Source organism: Scyliorhinus torazame, chromosome 31 (genome assembly GCF_047496885.1).
Source record: "Scyliorhinus torazame isolate Kashiwa2021f chromosome 31, sScyTor2.1, whole genome shotgun sequence".
Classification (NCBI taxonomy): Eukaryota; Metazoa; Chordata; class Chondrichthyes; order Carcharhiniformes; family Scyliorhinidae; genus Scyliorhinus; species Scyliorhinus torazame.
The window spans coordinates 18,334,089-18,361,953 of NC_092737.1; the positions used below are offsets into that span (position 1 = coordinate 18,334,089).

The following is a 27,865-nucleotide window of genomic DNA, read 5'->3' on the forward strand; positions in this document are numbered from 1 at the left end:
CTGCCCGAACCTTCCTCAAAATGACAGGAGGCATTCCCTTGCGTATTTTATTTTCCCAATTAAGGGGCAATTTAGCATGGCCAATCCAACTACCCTGCACATCTTTGGGTTGTGGGGGCGAAACCCACGCAGACACGGGGAGAATGTGCAAACTCCACACGGACAGTGACCCAGAGCCGGGATCGAACCTGGGACCTCGGCGCCGTGAGGCAGCAGTGCTAACCACTGCGCTGCCCTGAAAGACAGCACTTCTGACAACGCAGATCTCCCCCTCCATTTTTGTGCTCAAAAACAATAATCTTTATTGTCACAAGTAGGCTGACATTAACACTGCAATGAAGTTACTGCGAAAATCCCCTCGTCGCCACATTCCGGCGCCTGTTCGGGTGCACAGAGGGAGAATTCAGAATGTCCAATTCACCTAACAAGCACGTCTTTCGGGACTTTAAATAAAATTATTAAATATATAGCTATGCAGCAATTTCATGAGAAGTATTGAGGGCGGGGAGATAAAGACCCAAATCCCGTTTACAAAATAGACTTTCAATCAAAAACGTCAGCAGCACCATCCTCAGCTTTACTGTTCTAATTTGGAGCCCAAACTCCCGCACAGCACTCGAGACCCATCACCAACACAGCTCTTTGGGGTGTTGTGCTATTGTAAAGAAGCTGCACAAGTATTAACTGCATCGGTCTCCAGTGACTGTGTCGGTGACCAGAGCATATGCACCCTCCGCACAGGGGACAATGGAACCCGGTTACAATAACGCAGCAGCTGCTGTTTGACCAGGATCGGTTTAATTCAGGCATCATTTCATCAACTTTTCCATCGGTTGCTCGATAAATAAATCACAATACAAGAGCAGAGAGTCGGGAAGTTTGCAGCTCAGTTATAGTGTGCTGCAGTGCCTGAGCACAGTTACACTCCCTTCCACTGGGGGAGGCAGAAGTTATAGAATGAATTCTGGTCAAACAAATCCAGTCTCTTCCAGGCGACCCATCCTTCCCTATGAGCATATCCCTTGTCCAGGGTCTTCCCGGAATAATGGGGATCCAGGACGAGGAGGTAGTGGTTCTCCGCGCCTGAGCACATGCCCAGGATCCCCTTTGAAGCGTTGTCATTGTCTCCGCCCATCATGACCGGGGACCCCAACGTGTCAAAGTGCAAGTAGAGCTCGTCGACCTTCTGCAGGAGCTCCCCTCCTCGGCGCACGTGGACGAGTTTGCACGGGACGTCGTAGAACTTGTCGATGCACAGGGCGATCTCGAAGGAGCCGATCCAGGTCTTGGAGCCGATGAAATTGGGGGGCTTGTCCTCCATTTCCACGAGAGCCTCCTGTGCCCCCTTTAGCGTGGCCACCCTGTGGTTATTTATGTTAGTCTGTTGCAAAATAATCCAGGAGGAGAGGGTCTGCATCGTCCGATAGCCACAGCCCCAGCCGCGGTCATCTGTGCCGTCGCAGCCGTAATGGTAATAAAGATAATCGCCCCGGATCAGGGACAGCCGCAGGATGTCGGCCTCTGGCTCAGGGAGAGGGAGGCCAGAGTGGATGTTCTTCACCAATTCCATGCTTGGGCCCTCGAGCAGCTAAACTGTGAAGGGAGAAATCCAAACAGTTTATTATGCACGTGCAGGTTAATGCTCCTAACTGCAAAAGCATTACCTGGCTTTTGGAATCAGTCACTTCAATTTTGTAACCAATATATATTTTTTCGTAATTTTCAAAGGCTTAAGATTCATAGAAAGTCCTCACTCCAACTCATCCTGTACAACAGCACGGTAGCACAAGTGGATAGCACTGTGGCTTCACAGCTGCAGGGTCCCAGGTTCGATTCCCCGCTGGGTCACTGTCTGTGCGGAGTCTGCACGTTCTCCCCGTGTGTGCGTGGGTTTCCTCCGGGTGCTCCGGTTTCCTCCCACAGTCCAAACATGTGCAGGTTAGGTGGATTGGCCATGATTGCCCTTAGTGACCAAAAAGGTTCGGAGGGGTTATTGGGTTATGGGGATAGGGTGGAAGTGAGGACTTAAGTGGGTCGGTGCAGAATCGATAGGCCGAATGGCCTCCTTCTGCACTGTATGTTCTATGTAACAATTATGGGGAAAGGACCAAGAAGTAAGGATTTCGGGGGCGCACGAGGGAGGGAGGGATGGGAGAGGGAGGAGTGGGGGTGGGGGGGGCATGCGAGGAAGGAAGGGGGGATGCGCACGATGTGTGCGCATTGGCGTGTGCGAATGACCTAATGTGTAGGTGGCCGAGTGCGAGGGGAGGGGTGTGTGAGTGAATGGAGGGCAGCGAGAGTGTGGGGGAGGAGTGCGAGTCATTCTTGTGGCCCATCTTAGTTTTCTCAAAACTCACCGCCACGTCCACACACCCACCCACACACCCACCCACAAACACTGACCCTTGCATTCGGGTGATTTTCATTACTTTTGTTTTTTAAACTTAACAATTTATTGCTATGACATCGCTGTACTTTCTGCTCAGCAATTCTTTCCTTAACACCTCAATTTCTTCTGCCAAACATAAATTTGCTCAGTGGCGCCTGGGAGTGATAAAAATATGCGGACGTGAGCAAAGGGGTCCTGTAAAGTCAGAGGGAGAGTGTACAGATTCGAGGGCATGATTCCAATGTGTAGAAAACACTGGTTCACCTACAGCTGGTCATTATGCTGTGTACAGTGACCAGAACGGTAAACAGGAGGAGCTACAGAGAAGACAAAAGGAATGAAAAGATATTTCATCTGTGGAGAAGTGACATGAACTATTGACGCCTACACTGGGAAAAAGGGGTTCAGTGGGGAGTTCTTTTTAAAAACTAAAAATTTTTTTATAGTACCCAATTCATTTTTCCCAATTAAGGGCCAATTTAATGTGGCCAATCCACCTACCCTGCACATCTTTGGGTTGTGGGGGCGAAACCCACGCAGACACGGGGAGAATGTGCAAACTCCACACGGACAGTGACCCAGAGCCGGGATCGAACCTGGACCTTGGTGCCGTGAGGCAGCAGTGCTAACCACTGCGCCACCGTGCTGCCCATTCAGTGGGGAGTTCAGCAGACTATTGAGGGTTATAGACCGCAGGTTTTAAAACCTTCCCCCTCCCTCCCTACCTTGGGCACACCAGATGTGACAATAATAATAACCTTTATCGTCACACGTAGGCTTACATTAACACTGCAATTAAGTTACTGTGAAAATCCCCTAGTCGCCACATTCTGGCGCCTGTTCGGGTACACAGAGGGTGAATTCAGAATGTCCAATTCACCTAACAAGCACGTCTTTCGGGACTTGTGGGAGGAAACCGGAGCAAACCCGCGCAGACACGGGCGTACATGTCAATTTTGGATTGCAACACAAAAAAAGGTTATGGAAAGCATTGTTTGCATTGTGAATCGGACACATTTGCGAGTCTGGTCGGGGGGGGTACCCAGCAGTGTGTCAGTATAGACAGCCCCCACCATCTATGTCACACCCGCGTATGGGGAGTGCCAACATTTGCGAGAGGTTTGCCAACTGTGCCAAAGGGTGGCCAGTACGCCGTCAATATTTGCAGGATGCTCCCCTGAAGGCCCATCAGTACTGAATAGATCAAAAAATAACTTGCGCGGCTCAATTAAAACGACCGATCCTTTGATGAATCCAGCCTCACAGGCCTCCAGTGAGAAAGACAGGTTCGAGCTGGCCACCATTTTAGAATTCAGGGTGTCCGGCGAGGATGCTGTAAACGGAGATTCTACTCTCCCACTTGCTCCACAACCCCAACCCCTCCCGTCACCGCGTGGCTGCTCGCGTCAACAAACCGTCCACGCAATACATTCACTCACTTTTACTGGCGAATCGGACGCTGGTAGGAGCAGAACTCAATCCAGATTTCTTCGCCTGAAGCCATGGGAGTCCCTTGTTCCCTGTTGCCCAACAAGACAGGATCAATGGAAAGTCAAAGGAAGAGCACAAGACGGCAAAATGGTTAACGATTAAGCACGTACCACCACACTGCTTGCAGGATATACGCCGCAGTCAATATTTAACAGACTGGCACCAATGTGATATAGGAATAGTTACTCTAGTTATTAAGTCACTGTTCAGGTGGCAAATCAGAGATCAGAATAAGACTGGTCCCCTTTCCAATTGGTAAATGAATGATTAGCAACGAACCCCACCATGACACCGCCGTTGGTTTATAAGCCGTCAATACATTTTGTTTATTGGTACAGGACCAAAAGAAAAAGCAGAGTGCAGAAACCGTTTTTAAACAAGACAACTTGGAGGACGCGCTTGTCCCTCACCTTCAATGCCATCTAGTCAAGGACCGAGTGAATCAATGGCTTATTCGAGTGTCCTAGGAACCGTAATCTAGGAGGAGATGCACTCAGGGTTCACTGGTTTCGATTCCTCTGCCTTATGAGAGATTGAGTCCACATTTGCAGGAGTTGAGAAGATTTTTTGAGGACTTGACAGGGTAGAAAAGATGGCCGAGAGTCTGTTCTCTGGTTTGAGTACTGTTGCCTTTTCTTACCCTTTATGCGAACCACACGCTGTTTCTTATATTGACCAAATGACCACACAATCAGGATGTTAGCTCAAAAACACAGTTTATTAATAACACAAGAGTTGTATCTCATAGAATTTACAGTGCAGAAGGAGGCCAATCGGCCCATCGAGTCTGCACCGGCTCTTGGAAAGAGCACCCACTCCAAGGTCAACACCTCCACCCTATCCCCATAACCCCACCCAACACTAAGGGCAATTTTGGACACTAAGGGCAATTTAGCATGGCCAATCCACCTAACCCGCACATCTTTGGACTGTAGGAGGAAACCGGAGCACCCGGAGGAAACCCACGCACACACGGGGAGGATGTGCAGACTCCGCACAGACAGTGACCCAAGCCGGGAATCGAACCTGGGACCCTGGAGCTGTGAAGCAATTGTGCTATCCACAACGCTACCGTGCTGCCCTGCAGCAATATCTCGTTGCAATAACACACGCGGCTCCGTACTAAACTACACCTAACGTCTAAGATGACCTTTACTTACCTTCGAGTGACCAGCTCTGTGCAAGGTAAGGCCTTTATCCGGGTCCATGTGGTCGGGTTGGAAGTTGTTTGGTTCGTCTCAGCTGGGCTGGTCCTTCAGGAATGGTCACGGGTCCTTGAACTTGGTTGTTCTGCTGCAGTTGGTCGCGCACAAGCCGGTCCCAAAAGAGATCGATCTCTGGTACGCAGGGCTTTTTATCCTTTGTCTCTTTCGCGCCCTTTTGGGTGGTCCTTACTCCGGGTCCAATGGATCGATAGGGTTCTCGATCACCCTCATCGATCTCAGCCAATTAGGGGGCGGATACCTCAATAGCTGGACTGGTCCCAGCTATCATTGTCCCAGGCACGTAGGCCTTTCCAAATAAGGGGGCTGGCGCCGGTTAGTCTGTTACTGTTGTAACTCCTTGATTCAAACTCTATTGTCCCGGGGGAAATGGTGATCGACTCTTAATGGATACAAGTTTCAGCCAAGTCTGGTTTCTTTGCACAATACACAGAGGCTGTGTACCAAATTGACAATTCCCATGGTCCTTTGCAGGTGGCCATTTTACATGGCTACAGTATCTAGCATGAGGGCGAATGGTCACACAGCCTCAGGATAAGGGGTTGGCCAATTAGGACGGAGACGAGGAGAAATTTCTTCACTCTGGTGAACAGATGGTATAGATCTTGAATATATTCAAAATAAAAGTCCACTTCACCCTGACATAACATTGTCAGCAAAGCAGTCCTGCTTCACATCAAACCTTCCCACCATAGAAAGCATCCTATCTGGCTACATCACAGTCTGGTATGGCAACTGCTCGGCCCAAGACTGCAAGAAACATCAGAGAGTCGTGAACACAGCCCAGTCCATCACACAAACCTGCCTCCCTCCCATCCATTGACTCCATCTACACCTCCCGCTGCCTGGGGAAAGCAGGCAGCATAATCAAAGATCCCTCCCACCCGGCTTACTCACTCTTCCAACTTCTTCCATCGGGCAGGAGATACAGAAGTCTGAGAACACGCACGAACAGACTCAAAAACAGCTTCTTCCCCGCTGTCACCAGACTCCTAAACGACCCTCTTATGGACTGACCTCATTAACACTACACCCTGTATGCTTCACCCGATGCCAGTGCTTATGTAGTTACATTGTATACCTTGCGTTGCCCTATTATGTATTTTCTTTTATTTCCTTTTCTTTTCATGTACTCAATCATAGAATTGACAGTGCAGAAGGAGGCCATCGAATCTGAACTGGCCCTTACAAAAAGCCCACATGTCCACACTATCCCCGTAACCCCACTTAACCTTTTTGGACACTATGGGCAATTTAGCGTGGCCAATCCACCTAACCTGCACATCTTTGGACTGTGGGAGGAAACCGGAGCACCCGGAGGAAACACACGCAGACACGGGGAGAACGTGCAGACTCCGCACAGACAGTGACCCAGCGGGGAATCGAACCTGGGACCCTGGAGCGGTGAAGCCACAGTGCCAACCACAGTGCCACTGATCTGTTTGAGCTGCTTGCAGAAAATACTTTTCCGTGTACCTCGATACACGTGACAATAAACAAATAAGCTCAGTGTAATCAAGATAAAATCACCACAAAGCCCAGCTTGTTTAAAAAGCTGTGAAAATTAAACTATAATGGACCAGTTAGTCTGGTCTGAAAATAAATGCTCGCGGGGGGGGGGGGGGGGGGAAGACACAGATTAAACTGTGCCAGGGATAATTTTAGATAAATATTCATATTCCTTTTTTAAAATATAAATTTAGAGTACCCAATTATTTTTTTCCAATTTAGCGCGGCCAATCCACTTAACAAGCCCATCTTTGTGTTGTGGGGGCGAAACCCACGCAGACACGGGGAGAATGTGCAAAGTCCACACGGACAGTGACCCAGAGCCGGGATCGAACCTGGGACCTCAGCGCCGTGAGGGAGCAGTGCTAACCCACTGTGCCACCCAAATAATAAAAATCCTGACCATGGAAAGTGTGTGTTCATTCACCGACCTCTTACTAATGCCCATGAGCGAAGCTAACAGAAATAGAGAGAACCCGATTACGCGTTACAGCCCTTGGCACTCCACATTGAGTTCAACAACTTTAGACTGTGGCCGTTCTCCATCTTAAACCCACCACTCCCTTTTTTTAAAAAAAAATTGCATACATTTATTATCTTGGGGCAATAATCCTCCCTCCCTCCCTCTCTTACCAGGCCATATGTCGTTTGCTCTTAAGGTTGCTACATCTTGTTGCAATCTCGCACTGTTACAGTTTCTCCCTCTCCTTAGTTCTGATGACGAGCAAAAGCAACTCTTAAAGATTAACGCTCATCTTCTCTCTCCCCCTACAGATGCTGCCAGATCTGCTGAGTTTTTTTCAGCACCCTCCGTTCTTGTATCAATCGCCTCCCAACCATTTCTGGATCCGTTTAAACAGAGATTATGGAGTTGACGATAGCAGATTTGTGCAAAGTCTGAAAATAAAAATGAGAAAAGTGGCTGATGGATTTAATCCTGAAAAGTGTGAGGTGATACTTTGGAAGGAGCAATGTGACCAGGAAGTATTTAATGAACGGCCTGACACTGGGAAGTTCCCAGGAACAAAGGGACCTTGACGTGTTTGTCCATAGATCTCTGAAGGCAGACGGTGGTGCACTAAGCATCAAGAACCACAAAGACATGTGAGACATTAACCAAGGCTTTAATACACTACATAGGAAGCTTGCCCGACACAGACGACCCCAGACAAAATGGGTCAGGTCTCAGAAGCTGGGTCTTATACCTAACTACCGGAGGAGTGGCCAAGGCGGAGCTCTCCGTGGCCAGGTCAGGTTACATACAGGTGACCGAACCTCTACAGAGCCACAGTACAATACACAGGATTACAGGGCCACGTTACACACTATTATATAATTATGTACAATGCTAGGGAAGTACAGTGGCGTATCACCACAGACGGGCAGCTTAATAAGGTGGTGAAAGACATATAGGACACTCGCTTTTATCAATCAAGAGTTGTATAGAACTTTGGTGAGGCCACAGCTGGAGCACTGTGTGCAATTCTGGTCACCACATTATAGGAAGGATGTGATTGCACTGGAGGGGGTGCAGAGACATTTCACACCAGGATGTTGCCTGGGATGGAATGTTTTAGTTATGAAGAGAGAGATTGTGATCATGGCCCCGGGTCACTGTCCATATGGAGTTTGCACACTCCCCATGTGTGGGTCTCACCCCCATAACCCAAAAGATGTGCAGGTAAGTGGACGGGCTGAGCTAAATTGATAGCACTGCTGCCTTACAGTGCCAAGGACATGGGTTTGGTCCCAGGTCACTGTCTGTGTGGAGTTTGAACATTCTTGCAATGGGTCTGTGTGGGTCTCACCCCCACAACCCAAAGGGCAGCTGGATTGGCCACATTAAATTGCTTTCAGCTGGCCCTGGACACGGATCCCCAGCTCGGAGACAGTCCCAGGTCCCCAGCTCAGAGCCAGTTCCGGACAAAAGTCCCCAGCTCAGAGCCGGTCCCGAGTCCCGGACTCCCAGCTCGGAGCTGGCACCAGACACGAGTCACCAGCTCGGAGCTGGCACCAGACACGGGTCCCCAGCTCGGAGCTGGCACCAGACACGAGTCCCCAACTCGGAGCTGGCACCAGACACGGGTCCCCAGCTCGGAGCTGGCACCAGACACGAGTCCCGCAGCTCGGAGCTGGCACCAGACACGAGTCCCGCAGCTCGGAGCTGGCACCAGACACGAGTCCCGCAGCTCGGAGCTGGCACCAGACACGAGTCCCGCAGCTCGGAGCTGGCACCAGACACGAGTCCCCAGCTCGGAGCTGGCACCAGACATGCGTCCCCAGCTCGGAGCTGGCACCAGACACGAGTCCCCAGCTCGGAGCTGGCACCAGACACGGTTCCCCAGCTCGGAGCCGGGCACCAGACACGAGTCCCCAGCTCGGAGCTGGCACCAGGCACGAGTCCCCAGCTCGGAGCTGGCACCAGGCACGAGTCCCCAGCTCGGAGCTGGCACCAGGCACGAGTCCCCAGCTCGGAGCTGGCACCAGACACTGTTCCCCAGCTCGGAGCCGGGCACCAGACACGAGACCCCCTGCTCGGAGCTGGCACCAGACACGAGTCCCCAGCTCGGAGCTGGCAGCAGACACGAGACCCCAGCTCGGAGCTGGCAGCAGACACCAGTCCCCAGCTCGGAGCTGGCACCAGACACGAGTCCCCAGCTCGGAGCTGGCAGCAGACACGAGTCCCCAGCTCGGAGCTGGCAGCAGACACCAGTCCCCAGCTCGGAGCTGGCACCAGACACGAGTCCCCAGCTCGGAGCTGGCAGCAGACACGAGTCCCCAGCTCGGAGCTGGCAGCAGACACCAGTCCCCAGCTCGGAGCTGGCAGCAGACACCAGTCCCCAGCTCGGAGCTGGCACCAGACACGAGTCCCCAGCTCGGAGCTGGCAGCAGACACCAGTCCCCAGCTCGGAGCTGGCAGCAGACACCAGTCCCCAGCTCGGAGCTGGCAGCAGACACCAGTCCCCAGCTCGGAGCTGGCAGCAGACACCAGTCCCCAGCTCGGAGCTGGCACCAGACACCAGTCCCCAGCTCGGAGCTATCTCTATCTCATTCTCTCCCCGCTAACCCGGGTCCTTACCTTCCCTCCAACCGCCGCCGGTGTTAATAAAATGGCGTCCACAAGCCCCGCCCCTCTACAGGCCCCGCCCCATCCGGCGGGACCCGGATGTGAACGCACTCGGCCCGCGGAGTGATTCTGACCAATCAGAGGGCGGCCCGTGTCCCCCCTCACTCAGCCCCGCCCCCATTCACCCTCCACCCCCTCCCCCTCACAACCCCTCCTCCCACTCATCCTCCACCCCTACCCCCACAACCCCCACCCCCTCACCTTCCACCTCACCCCCTCACAACCCCTCCTCCCCTACCCCTCCCCCACTTACTCTCCACCCCCTCACACCCCTCCCCCACTCACCCTCCACCCCTCCCCCCAACATCCACACACTCAACCCCCTCCCCCTCCCCCACATTCACCCTCCCCCACCTCGCATCCACCCTGCCGAACCCCATCACATCTCCTGCAGACCCCAGCCTCACGCCCTCAACCAGCCATCCCCTCACCCCACCCCACAAACAGCCTCCATCCCCTCACACCTCCTCCCCACCTACCCCTTCACTTTTAACTCTTTCTTTTTCCAATTAAGGGGCAGCTTGGCCAATCCACCTACCCTGCACAGCTTTGGGTTGTGGGGGTGAGACCCACGCAGACACAGGGAGAATGTGCAAACTCCACACGGACAGTGACCCGGGACGGGATCGAACCCGGGTCCTCGGCGCCGTGAAGCCCCGGAATAGTGAATTATGACGAGAAACGGAGATGAGAAAAGATGGGACAAGGCTAGAGTGGAGCATCCGATGTCTGTGTCCATGTAATTGTGTCTTTATCTTATGTCCTGGGTTTTTCATGTACGAAATGATCTGTCTGGACCGTACGCAGAACAATTCTTTTCACTGTACCTTGGTACACGTGACAATGAATCTAAACCTAAACATCGGCATGGACTGTGCAGTACTTCCTACAGAATCCTACAGTAGATTCTTGTGAGGCAAGGGTAGTAAAGAACGCGGAGCCAATGAAGGAAAATGGACTTTGGATTCACATCGACCTCTATGAGGGAACAGGTTCCAGGGGTAAACCAGGCTACACCCGGGGGAAGGAGCTCAATGCAATACCTGAGAGATTAATAAAATGCAGCACTGTGCAGCACGGTGTCACGGCTGTCTCACAGGGTCAGGGAACTGGGTTCGATACCAGGCTTGGGTCACTGTCTGTGCGGGAGTCTGCACTTTCTCCCCGTGTCTGCGTGCGTTTCCTCCGGGTGCTCCGGTTTCCTCCCATAGTCCAAAGATGTGCAGGTCAGGTGGATTGGCTATGCTAAATTGACCCCTAGTGTCCAAGGATGTGTAAGGTGGGGTTACAGGTTAGGGCGGAGGAGGGGGACCTCGGAACGGTGCAGACTCGATGGGCCGAATGGCCTCCTGCACTGTAGGGATTCTATGAGAACAGGAAAGGCGGTTTCATATTTTGGGTTGGTCAGGATCCCTTAATCAAATCCAACCTGATAATCTAAAATAAGCAGTCTGATAATCCTGATGTGGAGATGCGAGCGTTGGACTAGGGTGAGCACAGTAAGAAGTCTTACAACACCAGGTTAAAGTCCAACAGGTTTGTTTCGAATCACTAACTTTCGGAGCACTGCTCCTTCCTCAGGTGAATGCTAACCTTGATAATCCTAACCTTGCTTTACCCACTGACCGAACTGTTGTGACATATCCATCGTGTCATATTTGTGAACAGGGAAACGCAGAAAATGTGATGGACAGAAGGAGCCCCCTCGGCCCGTTGACTCGGTGCTAGCCCGACAAAAAGCCATCCAGTCCTTGTTCCGTGGCCCTGTAGGCTACGGTGCTCCAAGTGCATATCCAAGTCTTTTTTTATTAATGCGCCGAGGTCTGCCTCCACCAACCTTTGAGGCAGTGAGTTCGGAGGCGCCCTCTGCTCGGCCTGGCCTGGGCTCTGCAGGAATTGAACCTCAATCTCCGGGATGCTACTCTGTACGACCCTGGAGATAAATCTCCGGGACGTAAAGAAGTACTTTTTTTCCCCGTCTCATGGGAGTGTCCCTTTAAGAAATGTTTTGTCTTATCGCATGGCTTCAGTGATGTCATTGTGTGGGTGGAGCTGGGCTGTGGCTCTGAGTTTTACTTTCGCTTTGGTTTTGGGGCTGTTTTGATGGCTCGGAGTTTTGTTGCTTTCGTTTTCACATTTGGATGCTGTGTTCAGGCAGACCAGTTTCTTGGAGTTGCTCTCTGCATTTTAAAAGCTGTCTCCAGATTACGTGATAACTTGAAAATAAATAACTGCTTTCTGGAAGGAAGTCAAACCTGATGTTTTGAAAAGCAAACAAGTGTATACCCGATCTTGAGTGCTGTATGCTGGGCCACACCTTTGAAAAGGGTTTTCTGGTTTATGTGATGTTGTTATTGAATTGGAACAGTTAAGGGAGTATTCATTAAGGGTTATACATAGGGTACTGTAGCTGTGTGGGTATTTAGGTTTGTAGTTGATTAAAATGCTTACTGTGGGACTTCCGGGTGCGGCGATGACCAGCTGAGTCGCACGTTTCGGCAGCTCCCTGTGAAACGGACTTTTGGGCTCTTGATAGGAGCGCCAACGGCAATTTTAACGGCTGAAAACACCGTGTGGTAAACCAGAAGGGTGTTCCCCCTGGACACGGATGGAAAAAGGAGAGGAAAGTGGCCGGATTGCAGCGGATCCTTTGGAACAACGGCAAGGAAGGCAAGCAGAAACCAAGATGGCGTCGGAAGGTGGCAGTTTCATATGGGGCCCTGAACAACAAGAGTTTTTGAAACGCTGCGTGGAGGAGATAAAAAAGGAAATGAAGAAAGAGTTGTTGGCCCCGATATTACAGGCGATTGAAGGGCTGAAAGAGGAACAAAAGACCCAGGAGCAGGAGCTTCGTGAAGGCGAAAGCAGCAGAAAATGAAAACGACATACAGGGCCTGGTGGTGAAGTCGGAGATACAGGAGGCACACCAGAAACGATCTGTGGAGAGGTTGGAGGCACTGGAAAATAACGCAAGGAGGAACAACTTGAGGATTCTTGGCCTTCCTGAAGGTGTGGAGGGGGCGGACGTCGGGGCATATGTGAGCATGATGCTGCACTCGTTAATGGGGGTGGAGGCCCCGACGGGTCCGTTGGAGGTGGAGGGAGCATACCGAGTTATGGTGCGAGGATCGAGAGCAGGAGAAGCTCCCAGAGCCATAGTGGTGAGATTTCTCCGTTTTAAGGATAGAGAAATGGTCCTTAGATGGGCGAAGAAAACTCGGTGTAGTAAATGGGAGAACGCGGTGATCCGCGTCTATCAAGATTGGAGTGCGGAGGTGGCGAGAAGGAGGGCGAGCTTTAATCGGGCCAAAGCGGTACTTCACAAAAAAAAGATAAAGTTTGGAATGCTGCAACCGGCAAGACTGTGGGTCACATATCAAGGGAGGCACCACTACTTTGAGACGGCGGATGAAGCGTGGACTTTTATTGTAGAAGAAAAATTGGAATGATTGGACTACGAAAATGAACGTTTGGACAAAGTGGTGGGACGAGTGGGGGGGGGGCGAAGAGGGATTGTATGATTAATCCTGCGGTATGGTAACTTTTCTTTCTCCCACAGGTGGTGATGGGGGGAGGTGGGGAGGGAGAGGAGATGGGGCGTTGGCCATGGGAGGCGGGGCCGAGGGAGAGGCGCGGGCTTGGTTCCCGCGCTATGATAATTATGGCGGGAATAGAGAAGCAGGAAGGAGGGGGCGCCGCACGGGGCGAGCCGTGATCACGGGGGGAAGCCGAGGTCAGCCAGAGTTTGCTGACTTCTGGGAGCAACATGGGGGGAGTAATTACGCTAGCGGGGGGTCTAGCGGGGGGGGGGGGGGGGAGGGGGGGAATTACTGGGTTGCTGCTGCTGGGGAAAGGGGGGAGTGGGTACGGGAAAGGATGGGCGGGGGGGCACCGTCTGGGAGAAATACAGCCGCGTGGGAACTGGGCGAGAAGCTGGAAAAAGATGATGGCTAACCGGCAAGGGGGGGCGGGTGGGAAGCCCCCCAACTCGGCTGATCACGTGGAACGTGAGGGGGCTTAACGGGCCGATAAAGAGGGCACGAGTACTCGCACACCTTAAGAAACTTAAAGCAGATGTGGTCATGTTACAGGAAACGCACCTGAAACTGATAGATCAGGTTAGGTTGCGCAAAGGATGGGTAGGGCAGGTGTTCCATTCGGGGCTGGATGCGAAAAACAGGGGGGTGGCTATATTAGTGGGGAAGCGGGTAATGTTCGAGGCAAAGACTATAGTGGCGGATAACGGGGGCAGATACGTGATGGTGAGTGGCAAATTACAGGGAGAGATGGTGGTGTTGGTAAACGTGTATGCCCCGAATTGGGACGATGCCAATTTTATGAGGCGAATGCTAGGACGCATCCCAGACCTAGAGACCGGAAAGCTGATAATGGGGGGAGACTTTAACACGGTGTTGGAACCAAGGCTGGATAGGTCGAAGTCCAGGACTGGTAGGAGGCCGGCAGCAGCCAAGGTGCTTAAGGATTTTATGGAGCAGATGGGAGGGGTGGACCCGTGGAGATTCAGTAGACCTAGGAGTAAGGAGTTCTCGTTTTTCTCCTATGTCCATAAAGTCTATTCACGCATAGACTTTTTTGTGTTGGGTAGGGCATTGATCCCGAGGGTGAGGGGAACGGAATATACGGCTATAGCCATTTCGGATCATGCCCCACACTGGGTAGACTTGGAGATAGGGGAGGAAACAAGAGGGCGTCCACCCTGGAGAATGGACATGGGACTAATGGCGGATGAGGGGGTGTGCTTAAGGGTGAGGGGATGCATTGAAAAGTACTTGGAACTCAATGACAATGGGGAGGTTCAGGTGGGAGTGGTCTGGGAGGCGTTGAAGGCGGTGGTTAGGGGGGAGCTGATATCAATAAGGACACATAAAGGGAAGCAGGAGTAAGGAACGGGAGCGGTTGTTGCAAGAACTTTTGAGGGTGGACAGACAGTATGCGGAAGCACCGGAGGAGGGACTGTATAGGGAAAGGCAAAGGCTGCATGTGGAATTTGACTTGCTGACCACAGGCACTGCAGAGGCACAATGGAGGAAGGCGCAGGGTGTACAGTATGAATATGGAGAGAAGGCGAGCAGATTGCTGGCACACCAATTGAGGAAAAGGGGAGCAGCGAGGGAAATAGGGGGGGTGAGAGACGAAGATGGAGAGACGGAACGGGGAGCGGAGAGAGTGAATGAAGTGTTTAAGACATTTTATAAAAAATTGTATGAAGCTCAACCCCCGGATGGGAGGGAGAGAATGATGGAGTTTTTGGATCGGCTGGAAATTCCCAAGGTGGAAGAGCAGGAAAGGATGGGATTGGGAGCACAGATCACGGTAGAAGAAGTGGTGAAAGGAATTAGGAACATGCAGACGGGAAAGGCCCCGGGACCGGACGGATTCCCAGTTGAATTTTACAGAAAATATTTGGACTTGCTCGCCCCGCTACTGACGAGGACCTTCAACGAGGCAAAGGAAAGGGGACAACTGCCCCCGACTATGTCAGAAGCAACGATATCGCTTCTTTTAAAGAAGGAAAAGGATCCGCTACAATGCGGGTCCTACAGACCAATCTCCCTCCTCAATGTAGATGCCAAGGTCTTGGCCAAGGTAATGGCAATGAGAATAGAGGAATGTGTCCCGGGGGTGGTTCATGAGGACCAAACTGGGTTTGTGAAGGGGAGACAGCTGAACACGAACATACGGAGGTTGTTAGGGGTAATGATGATGGCCCCACCAGAGGGTGAAACGGAGATAGTAGTGGCGATGGATGCCGAGAAAGCATTTGATAGAGTGGAGTGGGATTATCTGTGGGAGGTGTTGAGGAGATTTGGGTTCGGAGAGGGGTATGTTAGATGGGTGCAGCTGTTGTATAGGGCCCCAGTGGCGAGTGTGGTCACGAATGGACGGGGATCGGCATATTTTCGGCTCCATAGAGGGACAAGGCAGGGATGTCCTCTGTCCCCATTACTGTTTGCACTGGCGATTGAGCCCCTGGCGATAGCGCTGAGAGGTTCCAAGGGATGGAGGGGAATACTTAGGGGAGGAGAAGAACACCGGGTATCTTTATATGCGGATGATCTGCTACTATATGTGGCAGATCCAGCGGAGGGGATGCCAGAAATAATGCGGATACTTGGGGAGTTTGGGGATTTTTCAGGGTATAAATTGAACATGGGGAAGAGTGAGCTGTTTGTGGTGCATCCAGGGGAGCAGAGTAGAGAAATAGAAGACCTACCGTTGAGGAAGGTAACAAGAGACTTTCGTTACCTGGGGATCCAGATAGCTAAGAATTGGGGCACATTGCACAGGCTAAATTTGACGCGGTTGGTGGAACAGATGGAGGAAGATTTCAAGAGATGGGATATGGTAGCATTGTCAATGGCAGGGAGGGTGCAGGCGGTTAAGATGGTGGTCCTCCCGAGATTCCTTTTTGTGTTTCAGTGTCTCCCGGTGGTGATCACGAAGGCTTTTTTCAAAAGGATAGAAAAGAGTATCATGGGTTTTGTTTGGGCCGGGAAGACTCCGAGAGTGAGGAAGGGATTCTTACAGCGTAGTAGGGATAGGGGGGGGCTGGCGCTACCGAGCCTAAGTGAGTAGTATTGGGCCGCTAATATTTCAATGGTGAGTAAGTGGATGGGAGAGGAGGAAGGAGCGGCGTGGAAGAGATTAGAGAGGGCGTCCTGTAGGGGGACCAGCCTGCAGGCTATGGTGACAGCCCCATTGCCGTTCTCACCAAGGAACTATACCACGAGTCCGGTGGTGGTAGCTACACTGAAGATTTGGGGACAGTGGAGACGACATAGGGGAAAGACCGGAGCACTGGGGGGGTCCCCGATAAGAAACAACCATAGGTTTGCCCCGGGGGGAATGGATGGGGGATATGGAATGTGGCAAAGAGCAGGTATAACGCAATTGAAAGATCTATTTGTGGATGGGAAGTTTGCGAGTCTGGGAGCGCTGACCGAGAAATATGGGTTGCCCCAAGGGAATGCATTCAGGTACATGCAATTGAGGGCTTTTGCAAGGCAACAGGTGAGGGAATTCCCGCAGCTCCCGACACAAGAGGTGCAGGACAGAGTCATCTCAAAGAAATGGGTGGGGGACGGTAAGGTGTCGGATATATATAGGGAAATGAGAGACGAAGGGGAGACTATGATGGACGAACTAAAAGGGAAATGGGAAGAAGAGCTAGGGGAGGAGATTGAGGAGGGGATGTGGGCAGATGCCCTAAACAGGGTAAACTCGTCGTCCTCGTGCGCCAGGCTAAGCCTGATTCAGTTTAAGGTATTACACAGGGCACATATGACTGGAACACGGCTCGGTAAATTTTTTGGGGTGGAGGACAGGTGTGCGAGGTGCTCGAGAAGCCCAGCGAATCATACCCATATGTTTTGGTCATGCCCGGCACTACAGGGGTTTTGGATGGGGGTGACAAAGGTGCTTTCGAAAGTAGTAGGAGTCCGGGTCGAACCAAGCTGGGGGTTGGCTATATTTGGGGTTGCACAAGAGCCGGGAGTGCAGGAGGCGAAAGAGGCCGATGTTTTGGCCTTTGCGTCCCTAGTAGCCCGGCGCAGAATATTGCTAATGTGGAAAGAAGCCAAGCCCCCGGGGGTGGAGACCTGGATAAATGATATGGCGGGGTTCATAAAGTTAGAGCGGATTAAGTTTGTCCTAAGGGGGTCGGCTCAAGGGTTTACTAGGCGGTGGCAACCGTTCGTCGAATATCTTGCGGAAAGATAGATAGGGGAGAACAAAGAAGGCAGCAGCAGCGGCCCAGGACTTGGGGGGGGGGGGGGGGGGGGGGGGTGGCCTGAGACAAGGCAGTTGCCAATTAGGGCTAGTTTTTATATTTTTTTTGTTATTTAATATTTATTTATTTGTTGTTGTTTTTGTTTAAATTTAAAAAGGTCATTATTATCTGTATTGTTACAATGTTGTGTAAAGGATGCACAATGTACTGTGTTGGTTGACCAAAAATTTTCAATAAAATATTATTTAAAAAAAAAAAAAAAATGCTTACCGTGTGTGTTTATAAAAATGTTAACTAAATCCATAGAATAAAGCTTGTTTTTGATTAAAAGTACTTAAGGCCTCTGTTGAATAACAGCTGAAGGGCCCTTGTGTTCATCGTAAATCAATAAACAGTTGTAGGTCAGGTGAACTCCATGATGTACATTGGAGTTTTCTAAACCCTGACCCATAACACCCGTCATTTTCTTTGAACATTTCTGTTTATCGGATATTGAACACTGTGGGAGAGGTGGGGCGGGGGGGTGGTCGTGGTGGTGGTGGGGGGGGGGGGGGGGGGGCAGTTTGGTTGACAGCCGAGCATCGCCCAGTTGGGTAATGCGTCTCCTTGCCTTCCGGTTGCCGTAGGGAGGCCGTGCGTCACGAGGACGGATGTGTCGGCCGGCTAAGGGTTGGAGTGTGGGAGCAAGTCAGGTGATGTGACCTCCAGGAATCAGAGTTGACAACCCTGTCCCCTGCACAAAAGTGTTTCTTGCCCCTAATCTCCCCGCCAATCCTTCAACCAGTGATTTTAAACCCGTGCTCCCTGTTTATTGAGCTCGCCGCTGAGGGAAATGGGTTTGTTCCGTCCACTCACACTTCGCACTGTTTTAGTACTCCGTATTTGTTTTTAAACCCAGCAATGTAAAGTGAAACAAAAATGTTCATTGACTTGAACGTCTGTGACACCGCCGTCATTTTTCATATTTAAATATACTCTTTATTAACTGATCAGGGTCTTGTACATCTCGGGCTTGCAAAAACAAGTAGAAAATCAGAATGATGCATCTTCCTCACCATTTCCGTCTATCAGACACCTCTGCTGTAAGTGACGGCGATTGACGGTACACACAGATTTTGGATTAAGTAGCTACCCTCCACGGACTGCATTTTGCTGGAGAAATCGCCCTGCCTTTACCGGGAGACTTTGCTGCAGTTTCGGTCATAGGTCCTGATTGCTGTAGTTCGCGGGGAGTCTTTCTCAAGTAGACTCTGTAGACTGTGTGCTCCAGCGCACTCTTTGAACAAGGGAGAAACGAACCACTCGCCCTTTATTACTCAATTATGTAACCATTGTCCAATCCCCAAACATCAACGTCCTGTAAGGGGGGGGGGGCATTGGCCACAAACCGCATTGGACCAGCCGTATGAATGTGGCAGGAGAAGCAGGTCAAAGGCTGGGCACAGAATAACCAGGGGGAGGTGGTGGTAATGGGACTGGACTAGTAATCCAGTGGTCCAGGCTAATTCTCTGGGGGCGTGGGTTCAAATCCCACCACAGCAGCGGGGGGAGGGGGGTGGGGAAATTTAAATTGAAGTCATAAGTCTGGAATGTGAAGCTTGTCTCAGGAACGATATTGATTATCGTAATAAACCCATCTGGTTCACTGATGTCCCATTGGAGGGAAATCTGCTTTGTGTATTTGTTAAGCTAAAGGGGTATAGTGCCTACTGCCATCAGACCTTTGAATGGACCTACCTCGTATTAAGTTGATCTTTTCTCTACACCTTGCTATAACTGTAACATTATATTCTGCAGTCTCTCCTTCCTTCCCTATGTACGGTGTGCATTGGTTGTACAGCATGAAACAGTACTTTTCACTGGATACTAATACATGTTACAATAATAAATCAAATCAAAATGAGTATTGTGTCATAATCCAATATTTTAATTTGAATTTTTTTTTATGTACTCAATTATTTTTTTCCAATGAAGGGGCAATTTAGCCCCGCCCCCGGAACCCCGCTGACTTCAAATGCTATCTCTTTCAGGCGAGCTTTTTGCAACAACTTAGATCTGAAGAGAAAGAGGTCGAAAATAGTGTTGCATTGCTTTCGGAGGTAATGGTGCCACCATGTGGAGGAACTAAGAATAGCAGGCACTACAACAACAACTTGTGTCTCACTAGCATCTCTAACAGCGAGATCAATTTTTAAAATCCCAAGTAGTTTAGCGCGCCGACGGCACGCCTTAAGGTAAAGGCACAACCCTCTGGTGTGTGGCGAAGGGAAGTGAGAGTATTCCAAAGGCCTCAGATGGAGGAGCAGAGAGTTCAGGTGGGTGGTGGGGGAGGATGTGGGTGGGTGGAATTACACAACTGGAGGAGAATACAGATATGAGGCGAGGGGTGAGGGTCAAGAGTGCCCAGGAGTGGGGATATCCAAAGCTGAGCTATAGGTCCATTACAACATGGTTGTCTCTGGCTTGTCAGGAGTTACTCCAGCCAGTGAGAGGGCGCATTGACGCTCAAGCAAGTGGGCAGACCAAGGGCGGACTGTGAGGCAGACTCCAGCTTTCCGACAATCTCCGCGTTCCTCCCTGCTTCAGTTGTTTTTGGCACCTTGGTTCTGGATCAGGGTGATGTGCTGGGACAGGTCGTCCTCCTCCTTCGCTGAGCTCCCCCTGGTGGACGTTCCCTTCACGCAACTTTCAACCGCAGCCTTGAGCTGAAGAGGGAAGAGACGACATTCAGAGCAAGCGACAAAGCTGTGCACAGCAGATAATGGTGGTTGGGTGAAACTTGGACAAATTTGGGTTGTATTTGGAAAAAGGCTATTGGGCGCAGTCATACTGGGGTACAGTACACACTCTATAACACTGGGGTACAGTACTGGTGGGGACAGGTCTGTCACTGTATAACACTGGGGTACAGTACTGGTGGGGACGGGTCTGTCACTATATAACACTGGAGTACATTTTCGGAGCGGGAGAGAGAGAGGGAGCCGGAGCGCAGCGAGTGCAGCTTGGGATTCAGGTAGGTGTTTAAACTTGCCCCCAGGTTCCAGCGGCCTTCATTTCCGGGAGCGGGAGAGAGAGAGGGAGCCGGAGTGCAGCTTGGGAATCAGGTAGGTGCTTAAGTGTTTGATTTTTACCTCTATTTAAGTTGGGCGGTTGCTAAACCCGAGGCACTACACTTGTAGTGTCTCCCACCCTTCCACCTCCTCTAATCTAAGAGGGTGAGTGAATATCAGGTAAGCTCTCTCTTTTCTTTTATCCGCAAGTTATAGCTTCAGATTTTTGGCTGGCGCAGTGGCCAGGGGTCTGTCGGGAAGGTAAGTTTACCCTTTAAAAACTTACCTTGCAGGAGAAGCGGCCTTCAGATTTTCGGTGGGCGCAGTGGCCAGGGGTCTGTTGGGAAGGTAAGTAGCTGGGAGAAATTTAACTCTTCGTGGATTGGTAAGTATTGTGATTGGTAAGTAAAATCCTTATCCCTTTCACTTATTCATTATTTGATATTATATTTGTAATCAGTTAAGGTAAAGTGTAAAAATGGCAGGATATCCCAGACCCGTGTTATGCTCCTCGTGCTCAATGTGGGAGTTCAGGGATGCGGCCGATGCCCCTGACTCCTTATTGTGCGGGAAGTGTGTCCAGCTGCAGCTCTTGTTAGACCGCATGACGGCTCTGGAGCTGCGGATGGACTCACTTTGGAGCATCCGCGATGCTGAGGCGGTCGTGGATAGCACGTTCAGTGAGTTGGTCACACCGCAGATTAGGATTGATGACGGTGACAGGGAATGGGTGACCAAAAGGCAGAAAAAGAGCAGGAAGGCAGTGCAGGTGTCCCCTGCGGCCATCTCCCTCCAAAACAGGTATACTGCTTTGGATACTGTTGGGGGAGATGACTCACCAGGGGAAGGCAGTAGCAGCCATTATGTCATTATGTAGTGCCCGCAGTCGGTCATCCTGTGCGTTGGCACAAGTACTACGGGACAGGGCATCAGGAGGATCATTGAGCTTACCTAGCCGGTATAAGATACTATAATTGTAGGTGGAGAGTTCGATCCTCCACCATAATATCTTATCATTTTTGATTTTACCTCGTTGTTTGTTGTCGAACATGAACGCAACTGGTGGTTGGTCAGTAACGAGGGTAAGTGGTTTTCCGGCCAGGTAGTGCCTCCAGTGCCGGACGGCTTCCACTATGGCCTGTGCCTCCTTCTCAACAGAGGAGTGGCGGATCTCGGGGCCTTGGAGTGTGCGGGAAAAGAAGGAGATGGGCCTGCCCGCCTGGTTGAGGGTGGCACCCAGGGCAAAGTCGGAGGCATCGCTCTCGACTTGGAATGGTGCAGACTCGTCTACGCATGCATGGCGGCTTTGGCGATAGCGGTTTTTAAGGAGTTGGAAGGCCTGGCAGGCCTCGGGCGGGAGGGGGAATGAGGGGGAACTGAGGAGGGGTCGGGCCTTGTCAGCGTACTCGGGCACCCACTGGGCATAGTAGGCAAAGAACCCGAGGCATCGCCTCAGTTCTTTGGGGCAGGTGGGAATGGGGCGTTCGAGAAGGGGGCGCAGACGGTCGGGATCGGGGCCGAGGACACCGTTCTCCACCACGTAGCTGAGTATGGCGAGGCGGGTGGTGCCAAAAACACATTTTGCCTCGTTGTACGTGAGATTGAGGCGTTTGGCAGTTTGGAGGAATTTAGTGAGGTTGATGTCATGGTCCTGCTGGTTGTGGCCGCAGATGGTGACGTTGTCCAGATACGGGAAGGTAGCCCGCAGTCTGTTCTGGTCCACCATTCGGTCCATCTCCCGTTGGAAGACCGAGACTCCATTGGTGACGCCAAAGGGTACCCTAAGAAAGTGGTAGAGGCAGCCGTCCGCCTCAAAGGCCGTGAGGTTACGGTCCTCTGGGCGGATAGGGAGCTGGTGGTAGGCGGATTTCAAGTCTATGGTGGAGAACACCCGGTACTGTGCAATCCGGTTGACCATGTCAGATATGTGGGGGAGGGGATACGCATCAAGCAGCGTGTACCGGTTGATGGTCTGACTGTAGTCAATGACCATGCGGTGTTTCTCGCTAGACTTGACTACCACCACTTGGTCTCGCCAGGGGCTGGTGCTGGGAGCAATGATCTTTTCCGAGAGAAGGCGCTTAATCTCCGCTCGAATGAACTGGCGGTCCCCGAAACTGTAACACCGACTTTTAGTAGCCACGGGCTTGCAGTCGGGGGTGAGATTAGCAAACAGTGAAGGAGGGGGGGGGAATCCTGAGCGTGGAGAGACTACAGGTGGGACCCGTGGGGGGGGGGGATCAGGGAAGAACTGGGGGTTGGAGACCGTGAGGGGGGGAGGGGGCCGTTAAAATGCAAGGTGAGGCTGCGCAGGTGGCATTGGAAGTCCAGGCCGAGGATCGCGGCGGCGCAGAGGTGAGGGAGGACCATGAATTTGACCATTCACTGAGAGGGTGACGATGCAGTAGCCCGAAACCTCGGCCGACTGGGAGTTGGAGGCCATGGAAATATGCCTGCGCGTGGGTAGTACCTTGAGGGAGCAGCGGCGCACGGTGTCCGGGTGGAGGAAGCTCTCCGTGCTGCCGCTGTCGAAGAGGCAGGTGACAGTGAAACAATTTACCTGAACCTCCATGGTGGATCTGGCGAGCGGATGCGGTCAGTCCTGGTCGAGGACGATGGATGCGATGGTGGAGCTGTTGGAGAAGGGTGCCGGATCCGGGGAGCGGCCTGCGGAAGAAGGTGGCGGCGCCCGGGCGTCGTAGGCTGCTGTTGGAGGCCAGGTTGCTGTCGTTGGCTGCATCTCAGTTGTTTGCAGCATTTCGGTCGAGTGCGCAGGACCGGAAGTGACGATCGGCGGTGGACCGGAAGTGACGTAAGTCGGGGTTCCGGGCGGCGCCCATGCAGACCACGTGGAGGGGGGGCCAGAGGCCGAGTGCGCAGGTCCGAAAGCGACGGTCGGCGGTGGACCGGAAGTGACGTGCGGCGGACCGGAAGTGAAGGAAGCCGGGCCGGGGATAATCAACGATGCGTCGCACGTGTGGAATAGCGAGCTGGGAACGGAGGATGGCGGCACCCAGGAGTAGCAGGCCGCGGTGTTGGACCCCGAGGCAGCGGTGGAGTGGCAGACTTTTGCAAAATGGCCTTTCTTGCCACAGGCTGAACAGGTAGCATCTCTAGCAGGGCAGCGTTTCCTGGGGTGTTTTGCCTGGCCACAAAAGTAACACTGGGGCCCAGGCATGATTTTTACTGCTGGTGTGGCTGGGTGGGCCGTGACTTGCAGGGGTTGTTGCTGGGCGGGCGGCAGGGAGGTAGCGGCCATGTAGGGAACGTGGGCAGGCGCATAGGAAGTTTGGGCAGGCGTGTAGGACGCATTATTGTCATAGGCTGCCTGTTGGGCCTCTGCCATAGTGACTGCCGTGTCCAGAGTCAGGGTAGTTTGTGCCAGTAGGAGTTGGCGAATTGGGACGGAAGCGATGCCGGCTACAAAGGCATCGAGCGCCAGGGCCTCAGTGTTCTGCTCAGCGGAGACTGCTGGCGCGTTGCAGGTGAGCGCGAGGGCACGGAGGTCCCGAACGAACACGGATAGGGGTTCACCCGGCTGCTGGTGCCGGGAGGCGAGGCGGTGGCGGGCGTAAATAGCAGTTCGTGCATACCGGCTTTTGAGCTTCATGATGGCATCGGCGTAGGTCGTTGTTCCCGTGATGAGGTCGAAAAGCCCGTAGTCGAGCCGTGAGCACAGCAGGTTGAGTCGGTCAGCGTCCGTTTTGGCGAAGGCGGAGGATACTTCCAGGTAGGCCTCGAAACACCGGAGCCAGCAGTTGAAAAGGTGGTCCGCGCGTGGAGCGTGGGGGTCGAGCGAGAGCTTGTCGGGTTTCAGGGCAGCCTCCATTATAACTGTAGTGTATTAAATTGATGCACTAAGCGTCAAGAACCACAAAGACATGTGAGACATTAACCAAGGCTTTAATACACTACATAGGAAGCTTACCCGACACAGACGACCCCAGACAAAATGGGTCAGGTCTCAGAAGCTGGGTCTTATACCTAACTCCCGGAGGAGTGGCCAAGGCGGAGCTCTCCGTGGCCAGGTCAGGTTACATACAGGTGACCGAACCTCTACAGAGCCACAGTACAATACACATGATTACAGGGCCACGTTACACACAACTATTATATAATTATGTACAATGCTAGGGAAGTACAGTGGCGTATCACCACAGCTTAATAAGGTGGTGAAAGACATATGGGACACTCGCTTTTATCAATCAAGAGCTGTATAGAACTTTGGTGAGGCCACAGCTGGAGCACTGTGTGCAATTCTGGTCACCACATTATAGGAAGGATGTGATTGCACTGGAGGGGGTGCAGAGACATTTCACACCAGGATGTTGCCTGGGATGGAATGTTTTAGTTACGAAGAGAGAGATTGTGATCATGGCCCCGGGTCACTGTCCATATGGAGTTTGCACACTCCCCATGTGTGGGTCTCACCCCCATAACCCAAAAGATGTGCAGGTAAGTGGACGGGCTGAGCTAAATTGATAGCACTGCTGCCTTACAGTGCCAAGGACATGGGTTTGGTCCCAGGTCACTGTCTGTGTGGAGTTTGAACATTCTTGCAATGGGTCTGTGTGGGTCTCACCCCCACAACCCAAAGGGCAGCTGGATTGGCCACATTAAATTGCTTTCAGCTGGCCCTGGACACGCATCCCCAGCTCGGAGCTAGTCCCAGGTCCCCAGCTCAGAGCCAGTTCCGGATAAAAGTCCCCAGCTCAGAGCCGGTCCCGAGTCCCGGACTCCCAGCTCGGAGCTGGCACCAGACACGAGTCCCCAGCTCGGAGCTGGCACCAGACACGAGTCCCCAGCTCGGAGCTGGCACCAGGCACGAGTCCCCAGCTCGGAGCTGGCACCAGGCACGAGTCCCCAGCTCGGAGCTGGCACCAGACACGGTTCCCCAGCTCGGAGCCGGGCACCAGACACGAGACCCCCAGCTCGGAGCTGGCACCAGACACGAGACCCCCAGCTCGGAGCTGGCACCAGACACGAGACCCCCAGCTCGGAGCTGGCACCAGACACGAGACCCCCAGCTCGGAGCTGGCACCAGACACGAGACCCCCAGCTCGGAGCTGGCACCAGACACGAGACCCCCAGCTCGGAGCTGGCACCAGACACGAGACCCCCAGCTCGGAGCTGGCACCAGACACGAGACCCCCAGCTCGGAGCTGGCACCAGACACGAGTCCCCAGCTCGGAGCTGGCACCAGACACGAGACCCCCAGCTCGGAGCTGGCACCAGACACGAGACCCCCAGCTCGGAGCTGGCACCAGACACGAGACCCCCAGCTCGGAGCTGGCACCAGACACGAGACCCCCAGCTCGGAGCTGGCACCAGACACGAGACCCCCAGCTCGGAGCTGGCACCAGACACGAGACCCCCAGCTCGGAGCTGGCACCAGACACGAGACCCCCAGCTCGGAGCTGGCACCAGACACGAGACCCCCAGCTCGGAGCTGGCACCAGACACGAGTCCCCAGCTCGGAGCTGGCACCAGGCACGAGTCCCCAGCTCGGAGCTGGCACCAGGCACGAGTCCCCAGCTCGGAGCCGGGCGCCAGACACGAGTCCCCAGCTCGGAGCTGGCACCAGACACGAGTCCCCAGCTCGGAGCTGGCACCAGACACGAGTCCCCAGCTCGGAGCTGGCACCAGACACGAGTCCCCAGCTCGGAGCTGGCACCAGACACGAGTCCCCAGCTCGGAGCTATCTCTATCTCATTCTCTCCCCGCTAACCCGGGTCCTTACCTTCCCTCCAACCGCCGCCGCCGCCGGTGTTAATAAAATGGCGTCCACAAGCCCCGCCCCTCTACAGGCCCCGCCCCATCCGGCGGGACCCGGATGTGAACGCACTCGGCCCGCGGAGTGATTCTGACCAATCAGAGGGCGGCCCGTGTCCCCCCTCACTCACCCTCCACTCCCTCAGCCCCTCATCTTCCACACCCTCCCCCACACTCACCCTCCACCCCTCCCCCTCACAACCCCTCCTCCCACTCATCCTCCACCCCTACCCCCACAACCCCCACCCCCTCACCTTCCACCTCACCCCCTCACAACCCCTCCTCCCCTACCCCTCACCCACTTACTCTCCACCCCCTCACACCCCTCCCCCACTCACCCTCCACCCCTCCCCCAACATCCACACACTCAACCCCCTCCCCCACATTCACCCTCCCCCACCTCGCATCCACCCTGCCGAACCCCATCACATCTCCTGCAGACCCCAGCCTCACGCCCTCAACCAGCCATCCCCTCACCCCACCCCACAAACAGCCTCCATCCCCTCACACCTCCTCCCCACCTACCCCTTCACTTTTAACTCTTTTTCCAATTAAGGGGCAGTGTAGCCTGGCCAATCCACCGACCCTGCACATCTTTGGGTTGTGGGGGTGAGACCCGTGCAGACACGGGGAGAATGTGCAAACTCCACACGGACAGTGACCCCGAGCCGGGATCGAACCTGGGACCTCGGCGCCGTGAAGCCCCGGAACAGTGAATTATGACGAGAAACGGAGATGAGAAAAGATGGGACAAGGCTAGAGTGGAGCATCCGATGTCTGTGTCCATGTAATTGTGTCTTTATCTTATGTCCTGTGTTTTTCATGTACAAAATGATCTGTCTGGACCGTACGCAGAACAATTCTTTTCACTGTACCTTGGTACACGTGACAATGAATCTAAACCTAAACATCGGCATGGACTGTGCAGTACTTCCTACAGAATATTCTTGTGAGGCAAGGGTAGTAAAGAATGCGGAGCCAATGAAGGAAAATGGACTTTGGATACACATCGAGCTCTATGAGGGAACAGGTTCCAGGGGTAAACCAGGCTACACCCGGGGGAAGGAGCTCAATGCAATACCTGTGAGAGATTAATAAAATGCAGCACTGTGCAGCACGGTGTCACGGCTGTCTCACAGGGTCAGGGAACTGGGTTCGATACCGGCCTTGGGTCACTGTCTGTGCGGGAGTCTGCACTTTCTCCCCGTGTCTGCGTGCGTTTCCTCCGGGTGCTCCGGTTTCCTCCCACAGTCCAAAGATGTGCAGGTCAGGTGGATTGGCCAATGATAAATTGACCCCTAGTGTCCAAGGATGTGTAAGGTGGGGTTACAGGTTGGGGCGGAGGAGGGGGACCTCGGAACGGTGCAGACTCGATGGGCCGAATGGCCTCCTGCACTGTAGGGATTCTATGAGAACAGGAAAGGCGGTTTCATATTTTGGGTTGGCCAGGATCCCTTAATCAAATCCAACCTGATAATCTAAAATAAGCAAAGTCTGAAAACACTGATGTGGAGATGCCGGCGTTGGACTGGGGTGAGCACAGTAAGAAGTTTT

At 52.9% G+C, this 27,865-nt stretch overlaps 1 protein-coding gene across 7 annotated transcripts; it reads right to left on the bottom strand.

The window, feature by feature from the left end:
* Positions 1-781: 781 nt before the first annotated feature.
* Positions 782-26,341, bottom strand: ufsp1 (UFM1-specific peptidase 1). Of its 7 annotated transcripts, XM_072493419.1 has the most exons (5): positions 9,692-9,727; positions 7,246-7,509; positions 5,041-5,685; positions 3,829-3,909; positions 782-1,593 (listed from the first exon to the last, which is right to left on the bottom strand). In XM_072493419.1, exon 5 carries the CDS (start codon positions 1,568-1,570, stop codon positions 920-922), a length of 651 nt encoding a protein of 216 aa, XP_072349520.1. In that variant the 5' UTR covers positions 1,571-1,593; positions 3,829-3,909; positions 5,041-5,685; positions 7,246-7,509; positions 9,692-9,727; the 3' UTR covers positions 782-919. The 7 variants fall into 7 exon arrangements, with proteins under 7 accessions (XP_072349520.1, XP_072349518.1, XP_072349516.1 ...); XM_072493417.1 differs by lacking the exons at positions 5,041-5,685; positions 9,692-9,727 and adding an exon at positions 26,280-26,295; XM_072493415.1 differs by lacking the exon at positions 5,041-5,685.
* Positions 26,342-27,865: the final 1,524 nt, after the last annotated feature.